At 39.2% G+C, this 26497-nt stretch overlaps 3 protein-coding genes and 1 long non-coding RNA gene across 5 annotated transcripts; 3 read left to right on the top strand and 1 right to left on the bottom strand.

Annotated features, from left to right (window-relative positions):
* Positions 1-714: 714 nt before the first annotated feature.
* Positions 715-6228, top strand: adipor1a (adiponectin receptor 1a). Its single transcript, XM_065241303.1, has 8 exons — positions 715-873; positions 1793-1989; positions 2087-2200; positions 2287-2458; positions 2936-3122; positions 3212-3399; positions 3921-4114; positions 5024-6228. The coding sequence occupies exons 2-8, from the start codon at positions 1846-1848 to the stop codon at positions 5150-5152; spliced, it is 1128 nt and encodes a 375-aa protein (XP_065097375.1). The 5' UTR covers positions 715-873; positions 1793-1845; the 3' UTR covers positions 5153-6228.
* A 708-nt stretch (positions 6229-6936) lies between these two features.
* On the top strand, positions 6937-8402 carry rabif (RAB interacting factor). The gene is made up of 3 exons (XM_065241305.2): positions 6937-7158; positions 7273-7426; positions 7751-8402. Exons 2-3 carry the CDS (start codon positions 7295-7297, stop codon positions 7997-7999), a joined length of 381 nt encoding a protein of 126 aa, XP_065097377.1. The 5' UTR covers positions 6937-7158; positions 7273-7294; the 3' UTR covers positions 8000-8402.
* LOC135718932 (uncharacterized) lies at positions 7898-8642 on the bottom strand. Its single transcript, XR_010520933.2, has 2 exons — positions 8507-8642; positions 7898-8014 (listed from the first exon to the last, which is right to left on the bottom strand). It is a non-coding gene; the product is annotated as an uncharacterized lncRNA (long non-coding RNA).
* Positions 8643-8655: 13 nt separating this feature from the next.
* On the top strand, positions 8656-26179 carry kdm5ba (lysine demethylase 5Ba). Of its 2 annotated transcripts, XM_065241294.2 has the most exons (28): positions 8656-8804; positions 9831-10029; positions 11478-11555; positions 11945-12067; positions 12324-12494; positions 14098-14229; positions 14324-14417; positions 14510-14577; positions 14662-14820; positions 15095-15214; positions 15303-15461; positions 15640-15821; positions 15963-16125; positions 16241-16360; positions 16757-16951; positions 18305-18486; positions 18632-18756; positions 18870-19020; positions 19094-19208; positions 19293-19648; positions 20065-20203; positions 20324-20503; positions 20609-20761; positions 22850-23263; positions 23347-23437; positions 24494-24780; positions 24902-25171; positions 25253-26179. In XM_065241294.2, exons 2-28 carry the CDS (start codon positions 9877-9879, stop codon positions 25382-25384), a joined length of 4512 nt encoding a protein of 1503 aa, XP_065097366.1. In that variant the 5' UTR covers positions 8656-8804; positions 9831-9876; the 3' UTR covers positions 25385-26179. The 2 variants fall into 2 exon arrangements, with proteins under 2 accessions (XP_065097366.1, XP_065097367.1); XM_065241295.2 differs by lacking the exon at positions 8656-8804 and having other exon boundaries at positions 9793-10029; positions 14101-14229.
* Positions 26180-26497: the final 318 nt, after the last annotated feature.

The raw sequence follows: 26497 nt of genomic DNA, 5'->3' as shown, positions 1-26497 counted from the left end.
AACTACTTCAATGTCCTCATAACTAAGCCCTTGTCCTGGATTAATCTAAACCCTGTCCGGGAAACCGCCCCATAGTGTTTTCATCTAAAGCCTGCCAGCACATGCTGGGTAAATGTGACAAGATTATCTTTAACCCTATGGTACCATGTTGCATCATAGCCTATTGTAGTGTTTTTAAATATAACAAATATGTTTATTGAAATTGTTATAGTGTCCAATTTCATGCAGGAAAAAACATCACAAATATTGTTTCTTCACTGACATCATAATGCGTACCATTGCAGTATTTTGTCTCTTTTTCTCCTGTAAGCTCCACCATTACTGGCTGGTCCTCAATTCGAAAGCTGCAGCCTCCTGAGGTCGCATATGCAGGCTGCATACGTCATCAAGCCTGATTTATTTATGTTAAATGAGGATTACGTTCGCAAATCATGAACATATTAAAACAATTTACGATTAACTTAGAATAATAGTCAACTTTGTAATTGTTAATATTTTGAAAAAAAAAATACTCTTGATGACGTATACAGCCTACAAACGCGACCTCCTGAGTCTGCATCCTTCTGATTGAGGCCAATAATTAAAATAACCTGCTAGATACGCACGGCTCTAAATTTGGAGAGACCCAAAATAAATGGGTCGGACTACACACTGATGAGAGCTATATGGGGATGAGAGCTGTGGGGTTTTACAAAATTTTCACCAGAAGGTGGTGCCACTGCGGTGTTATTTTACAGAAAACAGAGAGAGCCAGTTTAAACTCGCCGTCTACACAGCACCTCTCAACTCTTTATTTTCCTATCCTGCTGCTGCTGTGTGGAAACCATCCGGAAGAGATCGCATTACTTGAACAGCAGATCTGGACCTGATAAGGTAAGCATCTGTACTACTAAATACACCTTTATTTGATAGACACTGAAATGTGTAATTTCTATTGTTTCAAACGCCTCAGTATAGCGGTACGCAGCGGTTTCTGTGTCAATGCTAACCTGTTCTAATGCAACAGCGCTTCCTCATTTAAAGCTCCAAAATGATGTCGTAGTCATGAATGCATCGTTGTTAGAGGTTAATGTCTTGGTAGTAATATAATGATTATGTAAGTATGTTATGAATAATCTTTTAATAGACTGTAAGTGTTATGACGTGTACCGGTGTGTTTTTGTCTGTTCGTCCTCTAAAATTATCCAAAAAATACTGAGGGGCTCGTTAGCCTGCAAGCTAATTACCGTTAGCCGTTGTTATTTATCTGTTACGTCAGCTTGACTCCATGTTCCAAATACATGCTAAAATTCATATTAATATAAAGTGTGCGTTTATAAAAATCCGCGTGTCTGGACACAGTATGTGCATTTGAACGGAGATGTGTTTGTACTGTACAAAATATGTTTTTAAGGTAAACCGTTAACTAGGTGTGTTTTGAAACACAGCCATATAAACATTGGAAATGTTTGTCAGAAAAAAAGTATGCACACACACATTTTAATATGTATATAAATATATACACATAATAATAATAATAATGATAAAAATAATAATATTATTATTATTGTTATTATTATTATTATTATTAAACTATTTTTTTCTCTCTCTCTCTCTCTCTCTAAACTTGAGCCAAGTCTATAAATATAATATATATATATATATATATATATATATATATATATATATATATATATATATATATATATTAGACTTGGCTCAAGTTTTCCAAGCGGTTGCAGAGTCACTGGTGGTGTTATAAGTTGGTCAATAATGTTTTCTGCTGATTGAAGCTATAATTTTTGGCCCGCAGTAAACTGAAGTGAGGCATCAGAGGTCCAGGAGGGGTCACAGGGCAGTCTACTGATGTCAGGCCAAATCAGGTCTGCCAGTTATACGGACTGCCGGGTCACAGAGGAATGCCATGTTCCTGCTGACGTGGAGCTGATGGAGATTGGTCCCCTGCTGGAAGAGAGTGGCCCTGTAGGAGCCAAAGGACTCCAGGCAGAGGCAAGCGGCATAATTATCAATTTAAATCTCCTGCATTCACATTCAATGCACGCAGAAAATGTTCTAGGCTTATTTTATGTGCTGATTGTGTCTGCAGGGAGCCAACGGTCCTGTAGATGATGAAGAGGAGGAGGAGGATGTTGGAGATGTTCTGACATTACCACTGCAGGCGCACCATGCCATGGAGAAGATGGAGGAGTTTGTGCATAAGGTTTGATCGTCAAACGTGTATATTTGTGACATTTATGGTACTGTACATTACATTAAGTGATAATACGGTTGCCGTTTGTTCTGCAGGTGTGGGAAGGTCGCTGGAGGGTCATTCCCTTTCACGTCCTACCGGAGTGGTTAAAAGACAATGACTACCTCCTGCATGGTCATCGGCCTCCAATGCCTTCCTTCCGTGCCTGCTTTGGGAGCATTTTCAGGATTCACACAGAGACCGGGAATATCTGGACTCATTTGTTGGGTAGGTTAGGGTTACGCTGTTGAGCCGTAACTGAGATGAAGCGGCTATTGTGCACCTCATGCATATATTTAGTGCATTAAGTGTACCTTAGATCGATGACAAGGTTGGGAAACAAACACCACTCTCATCTGAGAGCATGTGGGATCAGTTTAAACCTGTTACTTGTGCTTAAATATATTAATAATATAAATATGATCTTCTGTCAACAGTGCAACTGTAAACGCACACTGTTTGTTAGCAAATATTTGACCCTGCTTTTAAAAAGCCTCATCATGGCATTACTCAGTCGGTATTGAAGTTATCAAGGATATATTGTCACAGACTGTTCTTTACATTATGTATGATGATTTTATGTACTGTAAATCACAAAAAATGACTTAAGCTTTGTTTTCACCGGCAGGGTCACATATGGAAGATAGGTTGTCATAAAGATGATGTATTACAGTAATAAATCAACAAACTTTTGTTTTTGCACAGGTTTAATCTTATTCTTGTGCCTGGGCACACTTACATTGCTGAGACCCAACATGTACTTCATGGCCCCCTTGCAGGAGAAGGTTGTGTTTGGCATGTTTTTCTTGGGTGCTGTACTGTGCCTCAGCTTCTCCTGGCTTTTTCACACCGTCTACTGCCATTCTGAGAAAGTGTCTCGCACGTTCTCCAAGTGAGTTAACTGTTCAATGTTAAATGTACGATTTAATGCTGAAAATGGCTTGAAGGTGATTTCTGTCGTCTTGTGTTTAATCTCTCTAGACTAGACTACTCTGGCATTGCTCTGCTGATCATGGGCTCTTTTGTGCCCTGGCTTTACTACTCGTTTTACTGTTCGCCTCAGCCGCGTCTCATCTACCTCACAGTCGTCTGTGTTCTGGGCATTGCAGCCATAGTCGTCGCCCAGTGGGACCGCTTTTCCACTCCCCGCCACAGACCCACCAGAGCAGGTGCTGTAATGCATGTTTGCCTTAATGTGTCGACACAGTAGTTCATGATAGTTTGTGTATTTTTTTAAGCTAAAAATACTGTACTATGCAAGTCTTAAAAGTTGTTTTTGCAATAGCACAATGACTATACATATAATAATATATTCTCTTTATTAAAAAAATACATTATATTTGCATGCAGTATTATAAAAATCAAGAAAAATTATAGGCCAAAGTGTCAAGTATTACATTTAAGCAAGAGTAGGAACCTGCAGTCTCTCTTAAACTTAAATGAAATGAAAATTTTAATTTAATAAAATGTGTTTACATATTGTATTTTGCTTATATCTTAATAAAGAGAGCAAAAAGTGCATATGGATGTCATTTAAACTAACAAACCTGGTGGTAGTCTAAGACTTTTACACAATACTGTACATTTTCATAAGGATGGTGAATGCTGTAGTTAAATATGCCTAATATCAGAGGTGTTTTTATTCCTCATGCAAACATTATTTATGAATACATTTTTGATTTCTCTTTAGGAGTTTTCATGGGTCTTGGATTGAGCGGGATTGTCCCCACCATGCACTTCACCATCGAGGAGGGTTTCGTCAAGGCCACTACAGTTGGACAGATGGGCTGGTTCTATTTAATGGGTGCAATGTACATCACAGGTGCCGGGCTATATGCTGCACGAATCCCTGAGCGCTATTTCCCGGGCAAGTGTGATATTTGGGTAAGTTAAAGTATTTTTCACTACTATATTCACTATTTGACGATAAAACAACAACAAAGGGCGAAGCTTAATGACATTATGAAGGAGAGTGGAATGATGGGAGATGTTTTTCACCATCCATGAGAATCATGTTGATGGATGAGAGAATAATTTGTTCTTTTTTACATGTACGTCACATTATTTTATGCCATCGTAATGAATTAGCTGCAAGGCACAACAGCTGTGTGCTAGATTCTGTATAACTGCCACTTCCACATTTGTCAGCTCGTGTTGCCATAGTTTTTACAACTGGAAACTGAGGATTGCGCAGTCACTAAATAGGCGACAATTAAAAGGGACGAGCCATGTAAAGACTTAGAAGGATGCATATAATATACATAACTGTATATAGTTATCTATATGCAATTCATTATGCATAACTATATTATCATTGGTGTATAAAGACCTTACATAATAAACTCTATTGTTATTATTACGTTAGAATCGCTGCCATGTTTCTACAGTAGGCCTCCTAAATGGACAAACTTTTTTACAGAGCTCGTTTTGTCCCTACGTTGTCTTAAACAACGACTTGTTTGTACTGTGGCAGCTACTGTAGCTTCTCATTGCATTTCGAAAATGAAGTTGGTTGCAATTCACAATCTCACCACTAGAGACCGCTATAAAACCGACATTACACCTTTAAAACAGGAATTTCTCTGTATTTAAAAATCCTTGGGAACTTTTGGGTTAATGGGTACACAACTCTATGAAATAAATCACACTGTGCATTGGTTTTTGGATATTTTATTTAAAAAAATCGTACATATTGTGGCTTTAAAGACAATTGTGTTATAGAAATATACTGCTATTTAGTTTTTCGCAGACTTCAAAATGACCTAATTTGCTCTCTTTTTTTTTTCCCCCCAGTTTCATTCGCACCAAATATTTCATGTTCTGGTGGTGGCAGCAGCCTTTATTCATTTCTATGGCGTCTCCAACCTGCAGGAGTTTCGCTATGGCCTGGAGGGAGGCTGCACAGATGATTCTCTTCTCTGAAAGCTGTAACCTACATACTTCAAACCCATTCCTTATGATTTATCATTTCATTTACTAGATGATTGTTGTTGTTTTAGTTTTTATTTTATGTTTATCTGATTTATTTGGCTTTTATTCCTCATTTCTTACTGTTACGGTTTATAAGCAATGCATAGATGTGAGGTTTATCATCATTTGTCTAATGACAAAGCAATTCAGGATCTCTTCAGGATGAGTACTTTATTTGATAAAAGTGTATGTGTGTGTGTGAGATTAAAGGGCACCGTAGGCTGAATAAGTAATTTATGGCTGGATTGTGACCCTTGTCATTTAATCTTAATTTGAGCACAATCTTTTGGGTTTAACATGTTACTTTTGAAGTGAAAAGCACTTTTCTAAAAGTTGTAGAGAAGCTCCCCTATAACGCAACGCATCAAGGTTTTTGAACCAAAAGATCATTCTTGACACCATTTGATGCACACCCCAAGTGTTGCCCTGAACTTCACTGATGGACATTGTTTCTGTCATTAGTTTCATATAGACTGTAAAACGCACAAAGAGCAACTGGGTTTAAGGGGTTTAGGTAAAGTCTACATATTTAGAACATGAACAATTTCTTTATGTAACCTTCTAGGTCAAACAAAAAAGTAAACAGGTCAACTGTTGCACCTTACAGCACAGATATTGAATACCAATGTTATAAAGCTACTGCATAGATACCTCTGTGCAGTCTGTAGAGTTGAAACTTTCCTGTAAAGTATGAAATTATTCCTGTGCCTTAGGCCACTGGAAATAGATTTAAATAGATGGGCCAAAACTACAGTGTAGTAAATTTCATCAGTCACAAATAAAACTAGTAATATTACTTCGCAAGCAATTCAATCAAATTATATAGAAAGATTGACCTTTCTTTATTATCCTTCTCAGACTGCAGTTTGTATAAAGTAGTGTTCGATTCTTTTTAAAGATATAAGCTTATTGTGTGGCTCTACCACAATGACTAAACTATCCATATATTCATGTGTTATGTGTAGAGTTGTTAAATCATTTACATTTAACTGAAATGTGAAATGTTTAATAAATATTTATGGATCTTACTCTCTTGTGATTTATTTACTGGAATACGTTTTTCAATCGTCATGTCAACACACATGGGCCTGGTTTCACAGACAAGGCTTACATAAAGCCAGGACTAGGCCTTAGTTCAAATCTGTCAGTGCAAGGTATTTACAGTTTGTGTTTTAGTGTAGGACTAGCCTTTAGCCTTGTCTGTGAAACTGGATGAAAGTGGTGGTTTTCCTACCCTGCTGGAAAAAAAACAGCATACCAGCAAGACCAGCATATGTTGTGTTTTGGTGCTGGTTTGTTAGTGAACACCAGCATTAGCACCAGCTAAACCAGCATTAGCACCAGCATCCCATGCTGGTCATACCAGCATATGTTGTGTTTTGGTGCTGGTATGCTGGTGACCACCAGCTAAACCAGCATAGACCAGCATAATTCCCATGCTGGTTTGATGCTGGTTTTTTCAGCAGGGTAGACAGGCCTTTTCCTAGTCCCAGACTAAAATGAGTGTTTGAGCTGCCTTCATTTCAAAACACCTTGCATGTACGTATCTTAAAATATATCAGTGCCATTGATTTGTTTCAAGGTTTACACCAACTTTTTTTGTAAAGTTTGTTTGTAAAAACTCCTTAAATGTCCTAAAATAACTAATTCAGGCCTAATCCTGAATTAATCTAAACCCTGTCCGGGAAACTGCCCCTAAATCCATTACGTAGTCTTCTGAAAATGGATGCTGGGTGGAACGTGGAATCAAAAGGCTTTGTTTCAGTCGGTCTGGTTTGGCAGTTGCACACAAGCGTTAGCAAGTAGCCGGTTTTAGTCAGCTACTAACTATTGTTAATTATTTACTTGGTTTATCATATTTATAGTATTTTGAGGGAAATACTGTGTAGAATATTTGTCTTAAAAAGGATCAGTTTATCCTCATGGTCTAAAACAGAAGCGAGTATTCTTCACTAACGGTACAAGTTTGAATGTAGCCTGCTAGCTAATAACATTAACAAGATCATATTAAAAGCATTGACAGATGGGTCATAATTAAATTGTATGTCTAACTGATGGTATGATGCTTTCAGTTTGAACGCGTTGTATACAAACATGGATGACAGTAAAGGATCAGTAGACCCATCTCTTGTGTCAGAAGATGGAAAAAATGTGAAAGCGGTGTTGTGCCAACGATGTGGTTCAAAGGTGCTTTGTCCTGGCATGGCAGTGTTTGCAGAAAAAGAGGTAAAACATTTGAATACACTTATGAGCAGATATTTCTTAACATTAGTTATTGTATTAGCTTTATTAAAATTAGTTCATATTCATTTCACCATTTACTGATACATTTTTAAACTTAAAAGATGTAACTGTTAACATTACACAATGCACAATTAATTAAAATGAACAATTGTTTGCGCATTAACAAAGATTAAAAACATTTCTCATTGTTAGTTATGTAAGCTTATGCACTTACTTTTGACCTACTAAGTTTGACCTGCATAGCATTATATAGTATTATAACACTTGATATCACAAATCTTGTTTTTCATGCAAAACCCCTTCCAGCTGTTTCTGCCTTCGATGAGAAAGAAAACCTCCATAGGTCAGTCTGATGGAACGCTGGATGGGGACACATTAACTGCCCACTGGCTGGTTGATGACATGTACACATTTGAAAATGTGGGCTTCACTAAAGATGTTGGCAAAGTGAAGTACCTTATTTGTGCGGATTGTGAGATTGGACCCATTGGCTGGCATTGCCTGGATGACAAGAAGAGCTTCTATGTGGCATTGGACAGGGTAAACCATGAATAAAGGCCATATTTGAGTCTAGAAAAATGAAACAGTATTTGACAATGTAACTCAAGGCTCTCATACTAAAAAAAGTCTTTAAGTTCTGTATTTTATTTTCTTGCAGAGTTTGGATTAATTCTAGGGTAGTGTTTCTGTATGGACTGTTTATATTTTTACTGTAAAATTTTCATATTCACCGTACTAATAATTCTGACAAAGACAGACAACACTTTTGAACATTCCTTAACACATGGCCTTTTCCATCTTTCTTATCTCTCTGCTTTTCATAACACATCAACCCACTATTGAGTATGAAGAGGTTGGGGAGAAAGACAGTGCTTGTAAAGTAACAAAATTTGCATTTGACCATTTGAAAGACTTGCGATATTAAACTGAGGTAAAATAAAATATAACTCCAATCTTTTCTCCAAGTGTCATGTTTATGTAAAAGAGTGTTTCTTTTTGCATCAAAAATGTTTGGAAATAGAACATGTGCATTTATGAATATGCTGTCTTTTAATATGGTACCTTTGTAAAACCTTATTGATTCAGAAATGTTTTATATCCTGGTTACCTCATTTCATCAGTTGGTAAAACATTACGCTATAACTGCCACACCTCTATATTCCATAGTAGAATAATTCCTCAGATAGGCGGATCGGACTACGGGCATAGCTGTCCTGTGTTTATAGGGGGCGACAACACTTCCTAGTTGACGTGTGGTACGTGCTCGTAGATATTGCTTGCATGGATCGCTACAGTGGATGCTAATGGACATTCAGCACAAAGATATGTAAAGACAAAAGTCAACTGCAACCTCAGTACGGTGAGATTCTTTCTGTCTTGCCACGGCGTTTTATTATCCGCTGAAGGATGCTGTGTTCTGAATTCGGGTCATGTGAAGATACAAATCCACACGGGTTACATATTCAAGCGTTGTTTGAGAGCACCATTTATACCGCATCACGCGGTGGTTAGCGACTAACCGTGAAGTTAGATTTCGAGCGGATTAGAAGAGTCAGTGCTACACATTGTCCTGAGCAACAAATGTTACTTCCGTGTAGGCAACTTGAAAGAGTCCATTTAAAGAAGTAGTTCCGGTAAAAATGAGGCTGTCGGTTGTGGTACATCAATCCGCGCAAGTCACTTCTCTAATTCACTAGCAGCCTACTTATGCCTTTTAAAGCACTTTCGGGTAGACGTCAAAGCATCTTAATACATAAAAGTTGGATTTTCTGGATTGTGACGAGTAGGTAAAAGCTGATTCATAACCACAGGTTTTGTGAAAGTAAAGGCTGTTATGTCATTTGTTTACGTTACGCCTTGCGCAAAGAGGTCAAAAATAAAGCAAAGGCATTTTCCTGAGCTTTGCAAATAAAATGGACCGTTTTCTGTGACTTTTATCAGCATCCGACCTTGAATAAAAAAAAAACATATTTAATATGCTATAAATTAAAGGACTGTGTTTTTTATTATTGTGGAATCGTGTTGCTCAATTGTTAATCATTATCAAACAAAAGCTTTGTTTGAATGTATTCTTACATAATGCTTAAATATTGTTCAATGCATTTTTCTATCCAACATGCTTCTTGGAAAATTTAAGTGTCGTTGGACTAAAAAAAACAAAACAATGACCAAAGAAATGTATATTGATGAGAATGTCAGATGAAGAATAATCAGCGTCTCTATTTTGTACGCGGAAGCCCACTAAGCACTGTTACGTCGACACTGCGGCTGTGTGTACGTTTCCCAAAGTGGATGAGGATGTTAATTGTCGGAGTTCAGGTGCAATCATTCTTTAATATGGCATATTTTCGAGACTAATTAAAGCATTTACTTCAACTTCAAACAGTTTACTGCAGTTTCCGCATGTCATCATTTGGATCAAGTTCCCCAGAATGACCCATTCACGACCCAACGAGTTTATTCCACCACCGGAGTGCCCTGTCTTTGAGCCCAGTTGGGAGGAATTTGCCGACCCTTTTGGGTTCATCAACAAAATACGTCCAATTGCAGAAAATACTGGCATCTGCAAGATACGACCACCCCCGGTAAGTTTCTTCGACATATAACTGAACTGTCAAGTGAAAACTGCATCTCGATCGTCTTTTTTACGCGTAGGTTACAGCCCTCAGTTAAATCCCGAAACACTTTGTAAAGACAGGTTTTTCAACATGGCGGATTGCGGCTCCAGCCATTGCGAATGTTCGTAACTGTGCGTGAGCGTGTGCGCGCAGCAACTAGCTATGCGTGAATGCTCGCGTGTGGCTACTCCTATACATCCACAATAACATCACTTACTTTCTTAGAATGCTAGTTTTTTCATTCTGTGGATTTTGAGGATTAGAACTGACTTTCTGTACATACTTTTATAAATATTTGATTGATGGACAGTGTTGTGGTACGACTGTTATTGTCTTCCAAGATCAATGTTGTTAGTAGGCATCCACCCAAATAAGAACAAATCAAACCTCGATATTAATCTAGGACGAGCATTTTCTTCACCAGTTAATTTGACAGTATTTTTAAACATTTTTGCGCACGGTGCTCACCAGTAACTTGCACTGTTGGTGCAAACGCAACTTCCTATTATTTTTCATCTCAACGTCAAAACATTGAAGTAAAAATGTGACCTTTAAACTGGATTTTGACGTCAGTTTAGGTGGCGTAGCAGTGTTTATATATCAGATTTAAGTAAATAAACAATTTATTTTATACAGTTTATACAGTAATTCGAAGACAATGTCCTGACCTACAATGGCCCTTTTGCTTGCAAATAGTCAGAAATCGATCGATTGGCACCGCATTTCTATCGTTCATCAGACAAAAATACTTTAAGATAGACGAAATGTAAAATTATTGCATAAGTTTCAGGAGGTGTAATTGGCCTTAGCCGTTGTCCTCCATGTTGTACGAGTTGAGGATTTGCATTTGGCTTCGCCATCTGGCCATTGAAATAGAAATTCGATGTAAAAAAACTCAAGTGAGAAGTGAAATTCAATGCTGGTCGCGTTTTAAACGGGTGCATGGTTACATACTTTTTGTTTTCGTGGCTATAAATATTTTTGTATTTGCCTTGTTTATAAATATAGTTGTTAACACCCTAAAACGGCCTCTGTGAAAGGATAAAGAAAGGTGTGTTGTCGTCACCAGTATCCATCATAATGTAATATGCGAGAAACCTTTTGTGATTTTGATTTTTTAGCGATATAGATATTCAAATATATTGCTTCTTTCTCCAAAACAATGCTATATAAAGATGTTATGGGATTTATGTATATGTATTTGTAAATTACTATTAAAGTGATTAAATAAATTTTATTATATATATATTATTTTGGACAGTGACATAACCATGGTGTTGTTGTTGCTGCACTTTAATGTGTATTTTTAAGCAGTAATATCATTAGCCTTAGAAACTTGCATGCTTTGTAAATGCTCTGTTATTAGGTGACAAATGGTGAACATAAAAGCTTACCATGCATTTTGTTCATGTCAGGGATGGCAGCCACCATTTGCCTGCGATGTGGACAGACTTCATTTCACCCCACGCATTCAGAGGCTCAACGAGTTGGAGGTAAAGCTTAGATCTCTGTCCTGCTGCTTGTCGGGTACTTTGAATTTGCAGACACATTCATGTGGTCTCTTTTGGGGGCTTATTAAGCCTAACCCTGAACCCCAATGCTGAAGCAACAAGCGTGGCCTTTGACACCAAACCCAATGCTTTAAAGTGTGACAATCCTAAAAGGTCACAAACAAAAAGCGAAGGTCACTAATGCAATGCTGCAACAAGATCTCATTGTTGCAACCAGCCCCATTCCGGTTGGAATGATTAATATTGTTTTTATGTAATATAACCTGTTAAAAAGCAAATCTAGCCATGAAGTTTTCTTCTTTGCAGAAACTATTGAAAATAAAATAGAAGAAATTTGCATTTTACCTCATGTGTAATTTATTGTTCCTCAGGCCCAAACCAGAGTAAAGCTCAACTTCCTGGACCAGATAGCAAAGTTCTGGGAACTGCAGGGCTGCACTTTGAAAATTCCTCATGTCGAACGCAAAACCCTGGATTTGTATGTGCTCTACAAGGTGGGTTTAAAGTTATGTCTTCTCCAAAAGTTTCTCTTTTGCTTAGCATTGCGTTAAACCTCTTATTATTCACACATGGTTTAAAGCTAAGTATATATTTGTTCATTTCTGCAGTTTCCAGGTAATTGTTGGTTCTGCAACAACTAATCTTTAAAAATCAAATCATGTACTTTATCAGTGGCTTTCTTTAAAAAATAAAATGAAGATGTAAACATCTTTCGAAAGGAATCTGACCTCTGCCATTGTTTCTGTTTAGCTGGTCAAAGAAGAGGGAGGCTTTGATGTGGTCTGCAAGGAACGAAGATGGACTCAGATTGCAATAAAGATGGGCTTTGCTCCCGGCAAAGCAATTGGCTCTCACCTGCGTGCTCATTATGAGAGGATTCTCTACCCTTACTATCTGTTCCAGGCTGGAGCTAATCTTATGGTGAGGCCACGAAAGAGTTTGCATAACTTCTAATCTTTTAGTTCTGTTCTTTCTGATGTAGATTGCAGTTCATTTAGCATAGTTGATTGAAGTGCCCTAGTTTTTCTTTTTTTTTTTTTTTTGCACCAGTAAATGTGCATGCAATCTATCTGATCATTTTAAAGGATTAGTCCATTTTCTTAAAAAAATGCAGATAATTTACTCACCACCATGTCATTCAAAATGTTGATGTCTTTTTTTGTTCAGTCGGGAAGAAATATGTTTTTTGAGGAAAACATTCCAGGATTTTTCTTATTTTAATGGACTTAAATGGACCCCAACACGTAACAGTTTCAATGCAGTTTAAATGCAGTTTCAACGGAGTTTCAAAGGACTCTAAATGATCCCAAATGAGGCATAAGGGTCTTATCTAGCAAACGATTGTCATTTTTGACAAGAAAAATGTAAAATTTGCACTTTTAAACCAAAACTTCTCGTCTATCTCCGGTCCTGTGACGCGCCAACGCGACGTCACGTAAATACGTAATGCCGTGGAAAATTAAACGCACATTTGGGGACCATTTTAAACAGTAAACAGACACAAAGACATTAATTAGTATCATTCGACATACAACAACGTCGGACCAGAACAACGTCGGAACGGTCCTCTTTCTCCACAGTGGGGCGTAGTTTCGCATACGTCATCCGTGACCTCTTGACGTGATGACGTATTGCGTGAGGTCGCGCTGGCGCGTCACAGGACCAGAGATAGACGAAAAGTTGTGGTTTAAAAGTGCATATTTTTTATTTTTCTTGTCAAAAATGACAATCGTTTCGATAGATAAGACCCTTATGCCTCGTTTGGGATCATTTAGAGTCCTTTGAAACTGCAATTTTAAACTGCATTAAACTGTTAAGTGTTGGGGTCCATTTAAGTCCATTAAAATGAGATAAATCCTGGAATGTTTTTCTCAAGAAAACATAATTTCTTCTCGACTGAACAAAGAAAAACATCAAGATTTTGAATGACATGGTGGTGAGTAAATTATCTGGATTTTTTTAAGAAAATTGACTAATCCTTTAAGGATTAGCACAAAGTATAAGTACTACAGTATATGTATAAAACATCTATAAAATGTGTATAATATAGTATAATAGTAAACCTGCAGTTTTGTTTCTAAGTTTTATGGGGTGTAAATTTTGTTTGTTTATAGTATTGTCTGGCAAGCTGTGTTCCTGTGGGTTCAGTGGTTAACTTCTTTTTCTGTCTTGCACTACATGTTTTTGGTGTTTTCCTCGTAGCCCCTCCCCCAACTATAAAGGGGTGTCAATGTATTCACCAAGTGGGCCTGAGCTCTAGACCCACTCGCCTGCTGCCTTTACCCCTTGCTTAATACCCTAGGGGTGATCTGCTTTGCCTCTCACTGTTACTGGCTTTAATGATGTCCACCCTGCTGTCATGTGGCTATCTGTTTAATTAGAGAAGAGTGAAGCCACATGTGCACACACAGTGGTTATGTAAATTCCGATTTGTGCATCTGCATTTGTCAAATAAAAATGGGTATTTTTAGGTCTTTTTATAATGTGGATATATTGGCTTGTCGTTTATGTGATGTCTGTTCAGCAGAACGCCCAGAAGCCAACCCTGACTAATGACACCAAAGACAAGGAGTATAAATCCCATGATCTGCCCCAGCGCCAATCAGTGCAACCGGTAGAAACTTGCACTATCGCCCGCAGAGCCAAGCGAACAGAGGTAAAGCTGCTTTTTTGACCAATGTGTACCTCAACCAGTGTGTCTTATGGGATTACTCATTATACGTTTTTAAATGGTCACTTTCTCCTTATAGGGGCGCTGTCTCAAATCAGAACAGGGCGAAATGAGCGAAAACAAGCCCAACCTGAGAAGGAGAATGGGCTCGTGTGTGGCCAAACAAGAACCAGGTATAGATCCATTTTTTGCTTTCTTCCTTTGCTTACAGAATTGTTTTAAATAGTGCTGGAAATTGACCTTTTTGTTTATCTGTCTTTTCCAGTGAAAGAAATTCCCATCCAGGTGAAACAAGAACCCGTTGAACCAACAACTGAAGGTGAAAAATCAAAGGTAAGGACATTTTGTTTGTTTCACAACATAGAAATATGCAGTGCATTTGTGGTATTGATTGTTGTAACCTATTTGTTCTCATAGGTGGAGCAGTACATATGCTTGGTGTGTGGGGGTGGAGGTGACGAAGATAGACTATTGCTTTGTGATGGGTGTGATGACAGCTACCACACCTTCTGTTTGATCCCACCCCTCCATGATGTCCCCAAAGGTGACTGGAGGTGCCCCACATGCCTCGCTAAGGTAAGCCACTCCCCAGCTGCCTACATCTGCAAACAGATGGCATAAGTCTTTGTGTTTGTCACTATGGTTTTTGACCTCGTGTGACACTTGCATGGGTTTGCTTAAACAAATACAAAGGCATATAATTATTTTAAAAAGCTAATTTCGCATTACGTGTTCTAATAAAGATGATATTTCTTAAGGGAATGTGGTTGCTTTTAGATTTTGCATGCATGCTGTGCAATGTGTTCGGAGTTTGTAATCATTCACATTGACTTTTATATTCTCCCTACAGGAGTGTGGTAAGCCACAAGTTGCTTTTGGGTTCGAGCAGGCCCCCAGAGACTACACCCTCCGGACTTTCGGGGATATGGCGGACTCTTTCAAATCAGACTATTTCAACATGCCTGTTCATGTATGTTTGATGTTGTGTGACACTTGCGCAAACAATTAATGATTGCTAATCGTTTCACTTTGGAGTAACTGGCTTTATCTTTTGGCAGATGGTTCCTACAGAGCTGGTGGAAAAGGAGTTCTGGCGACTGGTTAGCACTATTGAGGAGGATGTCACAGTGGAGTATGGAGCCGATATTGCTTCAAAGGACTTTGGAAGTGGATTCCCAGTTAAAAACGGCACCTTTAAAGTCTCGCCAGAGGAGGAGGTACAAAATTGCTCTGAAGTCAATCTAAATGCTTTAAAGCCCAGTACAGCCCTGGTCATGTTGCGATTTCTCTCCCTTAATGTCTTTTTAATTAAAATCATCTTGCTGTTATAAGAGCTTACAGATTATTGGTGCAGTATGATGAGTAATTAAAACAATCTTGTGTCATTTTGTCAAGGATTATCTGAGCAGTGGCTGGAACCTGAACAACATGCCAGTACTGGATGCATCTGTGCTGACTCACGTCACAGCAGACATCTGTGGGATGAAGCTCCCATGGCTTTATGTGGGCATGTGCTTTTCCTCCTTTTGCTGGCATATTGAGGACCACTGGAGTTATTCTGTCAATTATCTGCACTGGTATTCCACTCTCACTTCCTATATTTTACAAGAAATTGGTTAATGTGATGCAGTATTAAATGTATCTGCTTTTTAACAGTGACACATCACATCGTATGTGCCCTCGTTTTTCACTCAGCTTTTGTTGTTGTTTATTTGCAGGGGAGAGCCAAAGACGTGGTATGGCGCTCCAGGCTACGCCGCCGAGCAATTGGAAAACGTGATGAAGAGCTTGGCTCCTGAGCTCTTTGAGTCCCAGCCAGACCTTCTTCACCAGCTGGTCACCATTATGAACCCAAATCTACTCATGGATCATGGAGTACCGGTGAGTAGCCACTGGATGCACGCCATTTGACAACGCCTATGAATCTAATTTTTACTCCATTTATCCTCATTTGAGATGCAGTACATCGATTAACTCGTTTATTTGTTCTCTGTAGATTTTTCGTACAAACCAGTGTGCTGGTGAGTTTGTCATTACCTTCCCGAGGTCCTATCACAGCGGATTCAACCAGGGATTTAACTTTGCAGAGGCTGTCAACTTCTGCACGGCAGACTGGGTAAAAACTAAACTACTTAATATCTAGTTTATTATCATACAACTTGTTTCAGTATACTGTTAAATCGTACCCATCTAGAGATGTGAATTGTCATTTGCAACTCATTTTAATTTTGTAATTATTTCCAAGTGTGCAAGAAATGTAAGGCAGACCTTGATTTTAACCTTGAGGAATTGAGTGTTACATTCCAGTACCAGACATGATAGCATAACATTATCTAAAAGTTTGCCTGAATGCCATTTCAGAGGATAAACAACTTATTAAATTTTTATTACATATTTAAATTCAAGCCTAGATGCAGGCTACAGTTAAACCATTAAAAGTAAATAGCGTTGATGTAAGTTTGATGTCATGTTAAATTAAATGGAAAAACTAAGCTGCGGTTTGGTGTTTCAGATGCCTCTTGGACGACAGTGCATCGAGCACTACCGATCTCTGAACAGATACTGTGTTTTCTCCCACGATGAGATGACTTGTAACATTGCCACCAAGGCAGACAGTCTTGAGTTGGAACTTGCCTGTGCTGTCCAGAAGGACATGAGCATGATGATTCAAGAGGAAAAGGAGCTCCGTGAGAGAGTCTATAAGCTGGTATGTGGAATTTAACTCTGCAGATCCACCAGTGGGTCCAAAACTGCATATCAAATTTATTTGTAAAAGAAATTATATAAAAAATATGGAAGTTATGCAGCACGTTTTCTGTAAAATAAGACAATTTTTATCAATTTACTCCAAACTATGTGGGTAGATGGCACCTTTAAAATCAGGCATCCCCAATTCTGCAAAAATTGTTATTATACTGCAGAGCACAAGTAGTATCAGATTGTTCTATGTTAGCATCTACAGTGTTTATGTAGCTCAATAGTTGTCCTGTAATTCAGCTGGTATAGTACTGTGTTAGCTACATTAATGTTAATGGTTTGATTCTCAACATGCATACTGATAAAATGTATACCTTAAAGGAAAACACCACAGTTTTTCAATATTTTATTATGTACTTACCTCAACTTAGACAAATGAATACAAACCTATCTTTTTTCAATGCATGCACTTAATCTTTGTGCAGGGCGTCGTGAACGTGTTAGCGTTTAGCCTAGCCCCATTCATTCCTTAGGATCCAAACATGGATGAATTTAGAAGCCACCAAACACTTCCATGTTTTCCCTATTTAAAGATTGTTACATGAGTAGTTACACAAGTAAGTATGGTGGCACAAAATAAAACTTGGCTATATATATATATATATATATATTTTTAGCATACTATAGAACTGTATTATATGGTGGAAGAAGGAGCACTTAGTTTGCAGCACTTTGATCTCTGTGCACTGTAACATCATCACTCCTGACTACTCCCCCTATCGCTCAATCTTCTGTCAATATTACTGCGCCCGAGGTCGAAGTGCTGCAAACTAAGTGCTCTTCCACCATACAATATAGTTCTCATTTTTTATCCGCTTAATAAATCGCCAGGTTTTGTTCCACCATACCTCCTAATGTAACTACTCATGTAACAGTCGATAAATAGGGAAAACATGGAAGTGTTTGGTGGCTTCTAAATTCATCCATGTTTGGATCCTAAGGAATAAATGGGGCTAGGCTAAATGCTAACACATTCACAACGCACTGTACAAAGATGAAGGGCACACATTGAATAAAGATAGGTATGTATTAATTTGTCTAAGTTGAGGTAAATACATAATAAAATATTGAAAAATGGTGGTGTTTTCCTTGAAATACACTGTATATTTGTTTGTGTTTTAAATGCATGGTGTCTGCCAAATGCATAAATATACATTTTAACCACCATAATCTATATGACAGAAAAACTAGAAATTGCATCTTTAGTAATAGCTCTCATGGCTTTTTACTCTTGGGTGTGTTTGTATGCACTGTCTGGCTGTCTAGTACTAATTGATCCCATTGTGTTCATGTTGCTCTCTAGGGTGTGTGGCACTCCCAGCAGGTTGACTATGATCTATTGCCAGATGAGGACAGGCAGTGTGCTCAGTGCCGGACCACCTGTTACCTGTCTGCCATCACCTGTCCCTGTAGCCCTGAGCAGCTGGTCTGTCTCCACCACATTCAGGACCTCTGCTCGTGCCCGCCTAGCAGCTACACACTCAAGTGAGTGCACAAGCGTGAACCATTACAACTTATGGGTGTTAAGCAAGGGGCAATAGATCAAGTGCAAAACGTTTGATCTGAAAGTTCTTGCTTTACTAAACTTTCTGCAGGTTTTTTCTAAATTAACCCTTCTTTCGCTCCGCAGCTATAAATACACCCTCGCCGAGCTAAACCCACTTTTCCAGGCGTTGACATCTCGTGCGGAGTCCTATGATGACTGGGCATCAAAAGTGAACAAGATTTTGAAAGCAGATCAAGACAATAAGAGTGGTAGGTTATGACTACATTAGTTGTTTTCAATGCTCTCATTTTAGTTTACGATGTAGTGATCAATTGTAATTGCTTGAAGTTCAGTCTCAAATGATTGTTTTTCACACAACTAGATTTGGAGGATCTTCGTTCCTTGATAGCAGAAGCAGAGAAAAAGATGTATCCCGAGACCGACCTGTTAAATCACCTGCGTCAGGTCATTCAGAATGCAGAAAGGAGCGCTTCAATGGCGCAACAACTTCTTAATGGCAAGAGACAGACAAGGTATAAACACATCCTAATTTACTTACCCACCTCGACTAGACCAGCCGTATTTCTAACATTACTTTATTGACAGGTATCGCTCTGGTGGAGGAAAGTCTCAGAACCAGCTCACAGTAGAAGAACTGAGATCATTTGTCAATCAGCTGTATGATCTGCCCTGTAACATTCGACAGGCACCTTTTTTAAAGGTATCCAACCACACATCATGCAACATTGTTTTTTGTCACTTTTTTAGATGTGTGATCTCAACGTTCTCTTCTTCTACCCTTTAGGCTCTTTTGAATCGTGTCGAACAGTTCCAACAGCAGAGCTCCGATCTCCTTGCAGAGGACATGCCCAGTTCTTCGGCCCTCCAAAGCCTTCTAGATGAAGGTGCAGCCCTGGATGTGGAGTTACCTCAGCTGGCAGTGTTACGGCAGAGGCTGGAGCAGGCCCGCTGGGTGGAGGCCGTTCAGCAAGCCAGCGATCAGCCAGCCAACCTCAGTCTAGACTGCATGAGGAGACTCATAGATCAAGGGGTGGGCCTGGCACCTCACGCATGTGTGGAAAGAACCATGGCCCGCTTACAAGAGCTGCTCACTGTCTGCGAACATTGGGAAGAAAAGGCTCATAACATGCTCAGTGCTAGGTGAGTTTAGTTTGTATAGAAGTTTAAATACAAAAGTGTCAAGTATAGAGTAACACTTTGCTTATTTGGTGTAAGGTGATTTTTTTTTAACACTTTTTTGATTAGTGATGCATTATCAGCAAGATCTGCGATTACTGAAGGCAGCTTTTGGTAGTTTAGTTTGGCACTTTGCATGAACAAGTAGAACGTGCAACAAAATCATTTGCAAACTGGCAAAATTTTACTTGCAAAATTTTTTTAGAGGCCAGCCATATTGATTTGATGGCTACTTGATGGTCACATGATGAGATTTAATCTCAACAGCATGGAGTATGTCTATTCTCATAGCATTTTGGTATAAAGGTTTTGTATTTGCTGGTTTAAAGCAAAGTAGCAGCCTTTTGGAAGAAAATCGACAAAATATTTCCTCGTTTCAGACCTCGCCATAGCATTGAGACTCTTGAGGCAGCCATACAGGAAGTGGATGGCATCCCAGCGTACCTACCCAGTTGTCTACAGCTCAAAGACTGCGTCAGCAGGGCCAGAGAGTGGATAAAAGAAGCAGATGCTCTTCAGGTCCGTTTCACATTTTTATAATATAGGCCTTCGTAATATTAACCATGTGGTTGGACACATCTCACCGTTTTGTTTTAAAATTTCCAGTCGCTCAGTTAAAACATGTTTTCTTTTCTACAGGTTGGAGGGCGGATCCCTGTTCTTGCTACCCTTTCTGAACTCGTGTCAAGAGCCAGAAGTATTCCGGTAACGTTGGAGCCCTTGACCCGACTGGAAAGTTTAGTGTCTGAGGTGCAGGCCTGGAAGGAAAGCGCAGCTAAAACATTCCTGTTGAGGAACTCAACCCATTCTCTACTTGAGGTAGATGAATCCGCAGCCATTTTTAAGAAATCAATAACTTTATTTTTATACTATAAAATGCATTTGTCATTTCTATTATTAACGTGAGCGTGTTTGTCTTTTAAGGTTCTGTGTCCTAGGTGCGAGACTGGGAGTCAGAAGTCAAAGTCTAAAAAAGTCAAGGATGGCTTGATACCTTGCAAGAAAGCTGATGTGAAACTGGACTCTCTCTGTGATGTGGAAAGAGCACTTTGTACAAGCAAAGATACAGCTTCAGCAGTATGTCCAATCGTCTTTTGATACAAATCCAGAACACATATGAGTAGGGCTGAAACGATTCGTCGAGTTACTCGATTTACTCGATTCAAAAAATTCCTCGAGGCAAAAATTCTGCCTCGATGCCTCGCTAAATTCCTATGACGCGCACTACACGCGGCGAGATCTGATTCACACGGACCGTTGTTCAATGTTCAGGAAGCACATCATAGCGCGTGGTACATTTTGAATTTAGTTGGCGCGATGGCAGAGCGAATATGTCCATAAACGGCAGAGAGAGAATGTCTAAAGTTTGGGATCATTACATTTAGCATCTGAACCGAAAATATCCACTGCTGTTTTACCAAGCGTCGATGAAACAAGGTAACGTAGCTTCCGCTGATTTTAATCCCATACTGTATTTGTAGCGATGTCGTTATGCGGTTTGACTAGATATGATGTTTAGCTTTGATGTTTTTAAGTAGTAAACGTGTTCACGTTTAATTGCAGGAGAGTATAACCCCTTCACACACACGCATGCACTTACAGGTGTGTGTACCAAAAAACAGCACCACAGTGCAATCATATATGGGCAACTTGTAATCTGACATATTTTGTTCAGTAATAATAATCTCTGTCTTATTGGAGTTTAGCATAAGGAAGTTATTCTCTCTCACGCGAGTCAGACCGATCGCGCGATGCATCAAATATGCTTAAACTTTTATGTAGCCACGCAACAATAATTTCAGCATGCATTCACTGTATACAGCGGGACGTGATGTTGTGATTTTGCGAACGGATTCTTAAACTAAAATGCACCGCAATGCAAGTGATGCAAACCAAATGCAGCATTCTATTGAAAATGAATGTATGTATTTCTGCTGTACCAAAATGCAATGAAGCAACTGAACGTCTGACTGGGTTTTAACTCTTCCTCACGCACAGCATGCGTGCACACATAAACACAGGTGCACATGCGCGCGCACACACACAGGTTGTTACCATAGCAAATAGGCTCACCCCAGAAATGATATATTATATGTTAGTAGCCTAATGGTAAATGCTGCAGGTGTAGAAATGTACATAAACCAGATATTTACTTTGATGTCAGGGCTAGATTACAGCATGAAACCTGTTGTGCATATTAATAAATTAAAGTGTTTAATTGTTGACACTGGCACTTATAAACACTAAATGGGTAAAAATTGAAATAAATAGGCTTTTTTGGAGCCAAATACCTCTGTTTTTTTAGAAATAAAAGCCAAATGCTTGAACATTTTACAGCCACATCATTTTCGTTATGCATTATTTGTTTTGGTTTTTTAAAAACACACACAAATTTTTTATCCGATTACTCGATTAATCGATCGATTCAGGGCTAGATTAATCGATTACAAAAAGAATCGATAGCTGCAGCCCTACATATGAGGCTCTGGGTAGTGTTTTTATACCCTTACCATATTTTCTGGACTATAAGTCGCACTTTTTTCATAGTTTGGTGGGTTCTGAAACTTATAGTCAGGTGCGACTTAAACGTCAAAATGATAATATGAACCAAGAGAAACCATTACCGTCTACAGCCACGAGAGTCCGCTCTATGCTGCTCCTGTATTTATGTAATTCGATGGATGCGGAAAGACTACGGGACCGTTTTGAACTTGATTTGGCTTGTAGTGTTAATTTAGCCTATTCAGCCTCCCATGTATGTTCTGTATGCTATTTTGTATCGTGTAAATAACTGTTAATGTTACTTTAACATGTATGGACACCTATTCAGCCTGCTGTTCTGTGTTATTGTTTAGTTTAATAACTTGCCTTTTCAGATGAAATATCTGTTCTTCGGCTTGGATTTTGCGACATCATTTTCTAAATAATTGCGATGTATAGTCCAGTTCGACTTACATGTTTTTTCCTCTTCAAAACACATTTTTTACTTTTGCGGCTTATACTGCGGAGCGACTTATAGTCCAGAAAATACGATATATGTAATAAGTCAATGTAAATAAATAGTTTCAGTTTTCATTAGCTATTGTACAGATCTATACTGTGTTTCAAGTGTATTTACCACAAAGCATCTGGGTTTCTTACCCTTGTGTATTCTTTGTCTTAAAGATGGCCGCTCTGGGTGATGTGCGTCAGAAAGAACTGGAGAGTCTGTTGATTCTGAGGACCTCAAATGAGTCAAAATTACAATCTTCGCCCAGTAGTTTGGCCCCCACCGTGTGCTTGTGTCACACCGTCCCTGCAGGCCCAATGCTTCAGTGTGAACTCTGTCGAGATGCCTACCACAGTGGCTGCGTGCCAGGGTTCAAAGACATTCCGGCAGGACAGCCTTGGTTATGCCCGCTCTGTAAGCGATCAGAGAAGCCCCCTCTGGATAAGGTGCTGCCTCTGCTGGCGTCCTTACAGCGGATCCGGGTGAGACTTCCAGAGGGCGATGCCTTGCGATATCTGATTGAGAGAACAGTGCGTTGGCAACACAGAGTGCAGCAGGTTTCTCTTCTGACAGAGCATCCTATTGGAAAAGTAAGCTTAAAATGTTTGTTGCATTTTCAATTGTCTGAAAGTTATTTGTACATTTTGATGCATTATTAATTGGTTACACACAGGCGAGACACATTTCTGGAACTGCATCACCTCATACACTGGACGAGAGCATTGGTTCTTTCTACATGCTACAGCCGTGCATCCCTCTGGATGGTAGGTCAACAGCACCTGGTGTTTCAATACTAGGGGTGTCATGATTTTCCAAATCCTCAATTCGATTACATTTCGATGCTAAGACCTCGATTCGATTCTCGATTATTATAATTTTTTTAAAGAACAGGTTGCTATGCCATTTTTAGACTAGACTTTTATTGAATATAATATCTGACCTTGAACCCAGAGATGCCTTGCCATGTTAGTCGTGCTGCCAGTTGAAAAATATAGTACACGCACATACCTGATAAAACCAAACTTCCTGTCAGATGAACATCTGTCAGTACTTTGCACCTTAAAAGCGTGTTTTTAATACCGTGTGATGACATTTTGAGACTATACCCCAATAAGTCATGTTTAAATGCTGTCTTCATAACTCTTACCGTGGGTTCACACCAGCCGCGCTTGAGACGTCAAATTCGCGTCTACCAGTCTAGTTTAACGCTTGAACATTTTGAGTTTACGAGCTTCATTCGCGTGTAAAAATTCTAGTCATGGGAGGGGCTTCTGTGACTCTGCTCACTTCCTGTAATCATGTCACTACTAGAGCAAGCTCCTCATTGCTTAACGCGGTGCGTTTTTTCCACCATAGTTAACATTTTTCATCTCTCATGTTTGCCGTAGCAACGCTCAATTAGCGCAAACTAGACACGTGCATGAGGCGGAATCGGGTCTACCGCGCTGCGCTAAACGGCTCATTCGCGCCGCGAGACCTCCAGACGCGCGTCTTTACGTTGACTTAACGTTGAAATCACTCACGCTTGACGCCTCAACCACGGCTGGTCTGAACGCAGCATTAAGCAACTGAAATAAGTTGTTGTGAAACTTAAATAGATCTTAGTTCAGAGAAACAAGTGGTCCTGTCACAGATCCTGCTCTGGCAGCATCGACAATTCCATTTTATTAATTCGAAGTTCGTGGTTGTGACTTAATTTCGATCGATTAAAATTGAAATCATGACACCCTTATTCAATACACATTTATAAAGAAATTCAACATAGATCTTGTTAAATTTACTGCATAGACAATTGTAGATATTTATGTTATGTGTCACAGGCCTCAGCACTGAGTTGGAAGAGCTGCTGGTAGAAGGTCTTCTTCTGCAGGTGACTTTACCTGAACTCCAGCAGCTTTACAGCAACCTGATCAACAGGTTTTCACCACCCCAGCACTCCCTGCAGAGCAGCGAACATGATCATCAGTATCACATCGCCCAAGACAGGAGCCCGCCCCACAAAAGCTCGCCTCACAGGAGCCCTTCCCACAAAAGCCCGCCTCACAGGAGCCCCTCGATTCACAGGAGCCCCTCGATTCACAGGAGCCCCCCACACAGCAATGGACAGGTGGGAGAATGTTCCCAACTTGCTCTCAAATGCTTTTTATATATATATCAATGGTGGTGGTACAAAATAACATTATCTTACAGAGACCTTGACTGTTTCTGATTAAACATGTTTCATCTAGGATGGCGTTCCAGAGATTAGGAAGGAATCCGAGAAGGTTGAGAAGAAAAACAAAAGACGTCTAGAGAAGGGAAACATGGATGGGCAACCCAGAGACAAGATGAAGAAACCCAAGAAGAAGAAACCCAAAATGGATAAAGAAAGGAGAAGAGAGGAGAAGAGAACCATCTCCCCATCCAACTCTCTTTCTGATCCATCATATTCAGAAGACTCTGAGGAGGATTGGTCTGTGTGCTCTGCTAAGCGATGTCAACAGCCAGAAGGAACTGAGGTGAGTTTTAGCCTAATTAAAGATCTGGTAAATGTTCTTATTTGCATGTTTATAAAGTTTTCTTTTTCCTGTCCCTCATAGGTAAACTGGGTCCAGTGTGATGGAAGCTGTAACCAGTGGTTCCACCAAGTTTGTGTGGGAGTGTCTGCTGAGCAGGCTGAAAATGAGGACTACATCTGCAAAACCTGTGCATCAAAGAATATGACAGAATGAGGACCAAACAAATGTTTTTGGAAGGATAGTCAAAATGTCTCCCCGTTTTGCACAGAAGTTACAGCACCAAGAGCGCACCAGATATCCTCTTTTGAACCCCCCCCCACCGAATACCGACCCTGCTCCCTTGGTGCTACCGCCTTCTTGATAGGACTGTTAACAAAAATCTGTATGACTCTTCTGCTATGGTTTTTTTTTTGTTTTTTTTTGTATTTTTGAAGATTACCTTCTATAACATTTTTCTTCTCTAGAGAACGTGATGCATAGATGTACCTCAGGGGTTTCCATCCCATGAATGCAAAACAATAGGGGACCTTAGCTTCTCCACTTGTATTTTTGTTGATATTTATTTTTCCCCAGTCACCTTAGACTTTCTAATGTGAATTTATCAAATGACATTGATCTGGGCTATTTACACCAAATGATATTAATTGGACTAAACAAAATGGTCTAAACTTATTTTTGGAACCTGCTGTTTTGGTACATGTATCTAATAATATAAAATATTATTTATTTATCCCAGCAATAACTCGGCTGGTTACCCTGATTTTCCGTAGCTTGAAATCTGCTCCGATCTGTTGCTTGATGCATTAGAAGTGTTTGTACAGAATCCTAATGTAGGTTTTCAGACAGGAGATGTAGCAGGCAGAAGAAAAGGCTGTGTGAAAAATACTTTGTGATGTATACTGTGGCTTTCTTTAAAACTCACAAAATGCATCTTTCTGATGTTAATTCAGTTGTGGAATAAAATGGTTTGTTCTCTCACCTATAAACACTGACCTGTTTTAATTATGATGGATATCTTTTCTTGTCTTTTTAACTAGTTCAAACTTATGCTTAATAAAGTAAATTAAAATATATTCCAGTCTTTAAAAGTGAATATAAAAGCTGCGTTCGACCTTATGCTGCTCTGCGCAGCCCTTTTGTCTTTTGACATTAAAGTACCGCGAGAACTATTCAAAAGCCCAGCTCTCGCGATACATCGATATCATACGCCGCTCGCTTTACGAACCGCCTCAAAAAGTCCAACACACCCCTAGAAGTTCAATGTCGCTATTCACCCTCCATTCCTGTGGATGGAGCCATCAAGCGCCAAAGATAGACGAATGACAA

This window comes from Paramisgurnus dabryanus, chromosome 14 (genome assembly GCF_030506205.2).
Source record: "Paramisgurnus dabryanus chromosome 14, PD_genome_1.1, whole genome shotgun sequence".
Lineage (NCBI taxonomy): Eukaryota > Metazoa > Chordata > Actinopteri > Cypriniformes > Cobitidae > Paramisgurnus > Paramisgurnus dabryanus.
The sequence above is the reverse complement of the archived record's forward strand: the minus strand, read 5'-3'. Positions and strand labels throughout refer to the sequence as shown.

Coding starts and splice junctions, on each gene's coding strand:
- rabif (XM_065241305.2), top strand. CDS start 7,295: ATGGATGACAGTAAAGGATCAGTAGACCCATCTCTTGTGTCAGAAGAT. Junction 7,427..7,750: donor CAGTGTTTGCAGAAAAAGAG/GTAAAACATTTG, acceptor AACCCCTTCCAG/CTGTTTCTGCCTTCGATGAG.
- kdm5ba (XM_065241294.2), top strand. CDS start 9,877: ATGACCCATTCACGACCCAACGAGTTTATTCCACCACCGGAGTGCCCT. Junction 15,822..15,962: donor TCTGTCAATTATCTGCACTG/GTATTCCACTCT, acceptor GTTTATTTGCAG/GGGAGAGCCAAAGACGTGGT. Junction 19,021..19,093: donor AATGGCAAGAGACAGACAAG/GTATAAACACAT, acceptor CTTTATTGACAG/GTATCGCTCTGGTGGAGGAA.
- adipor1a (XM_065241303.1), top strand. CDS start 1,846: ATGTCAGGCCAAATCAGGTCTGCCAGTTATACGGACTGCCGGGTCACA. Junction 1,990..2,086: donor CCAAAGGACTCCAGGCAGAG/GCAAGCGGCATA, acceptor TTGTGTCTGCAG/GGAGCCAACGGTCCTGTAGA. Junction 2,459..2,935: donor TATCTGGACTCATTTGTTGG/GTAGGTTAGGGT, acceptor GTTTTTGCACAG/GTTTAATCTTATTCTTGTGC.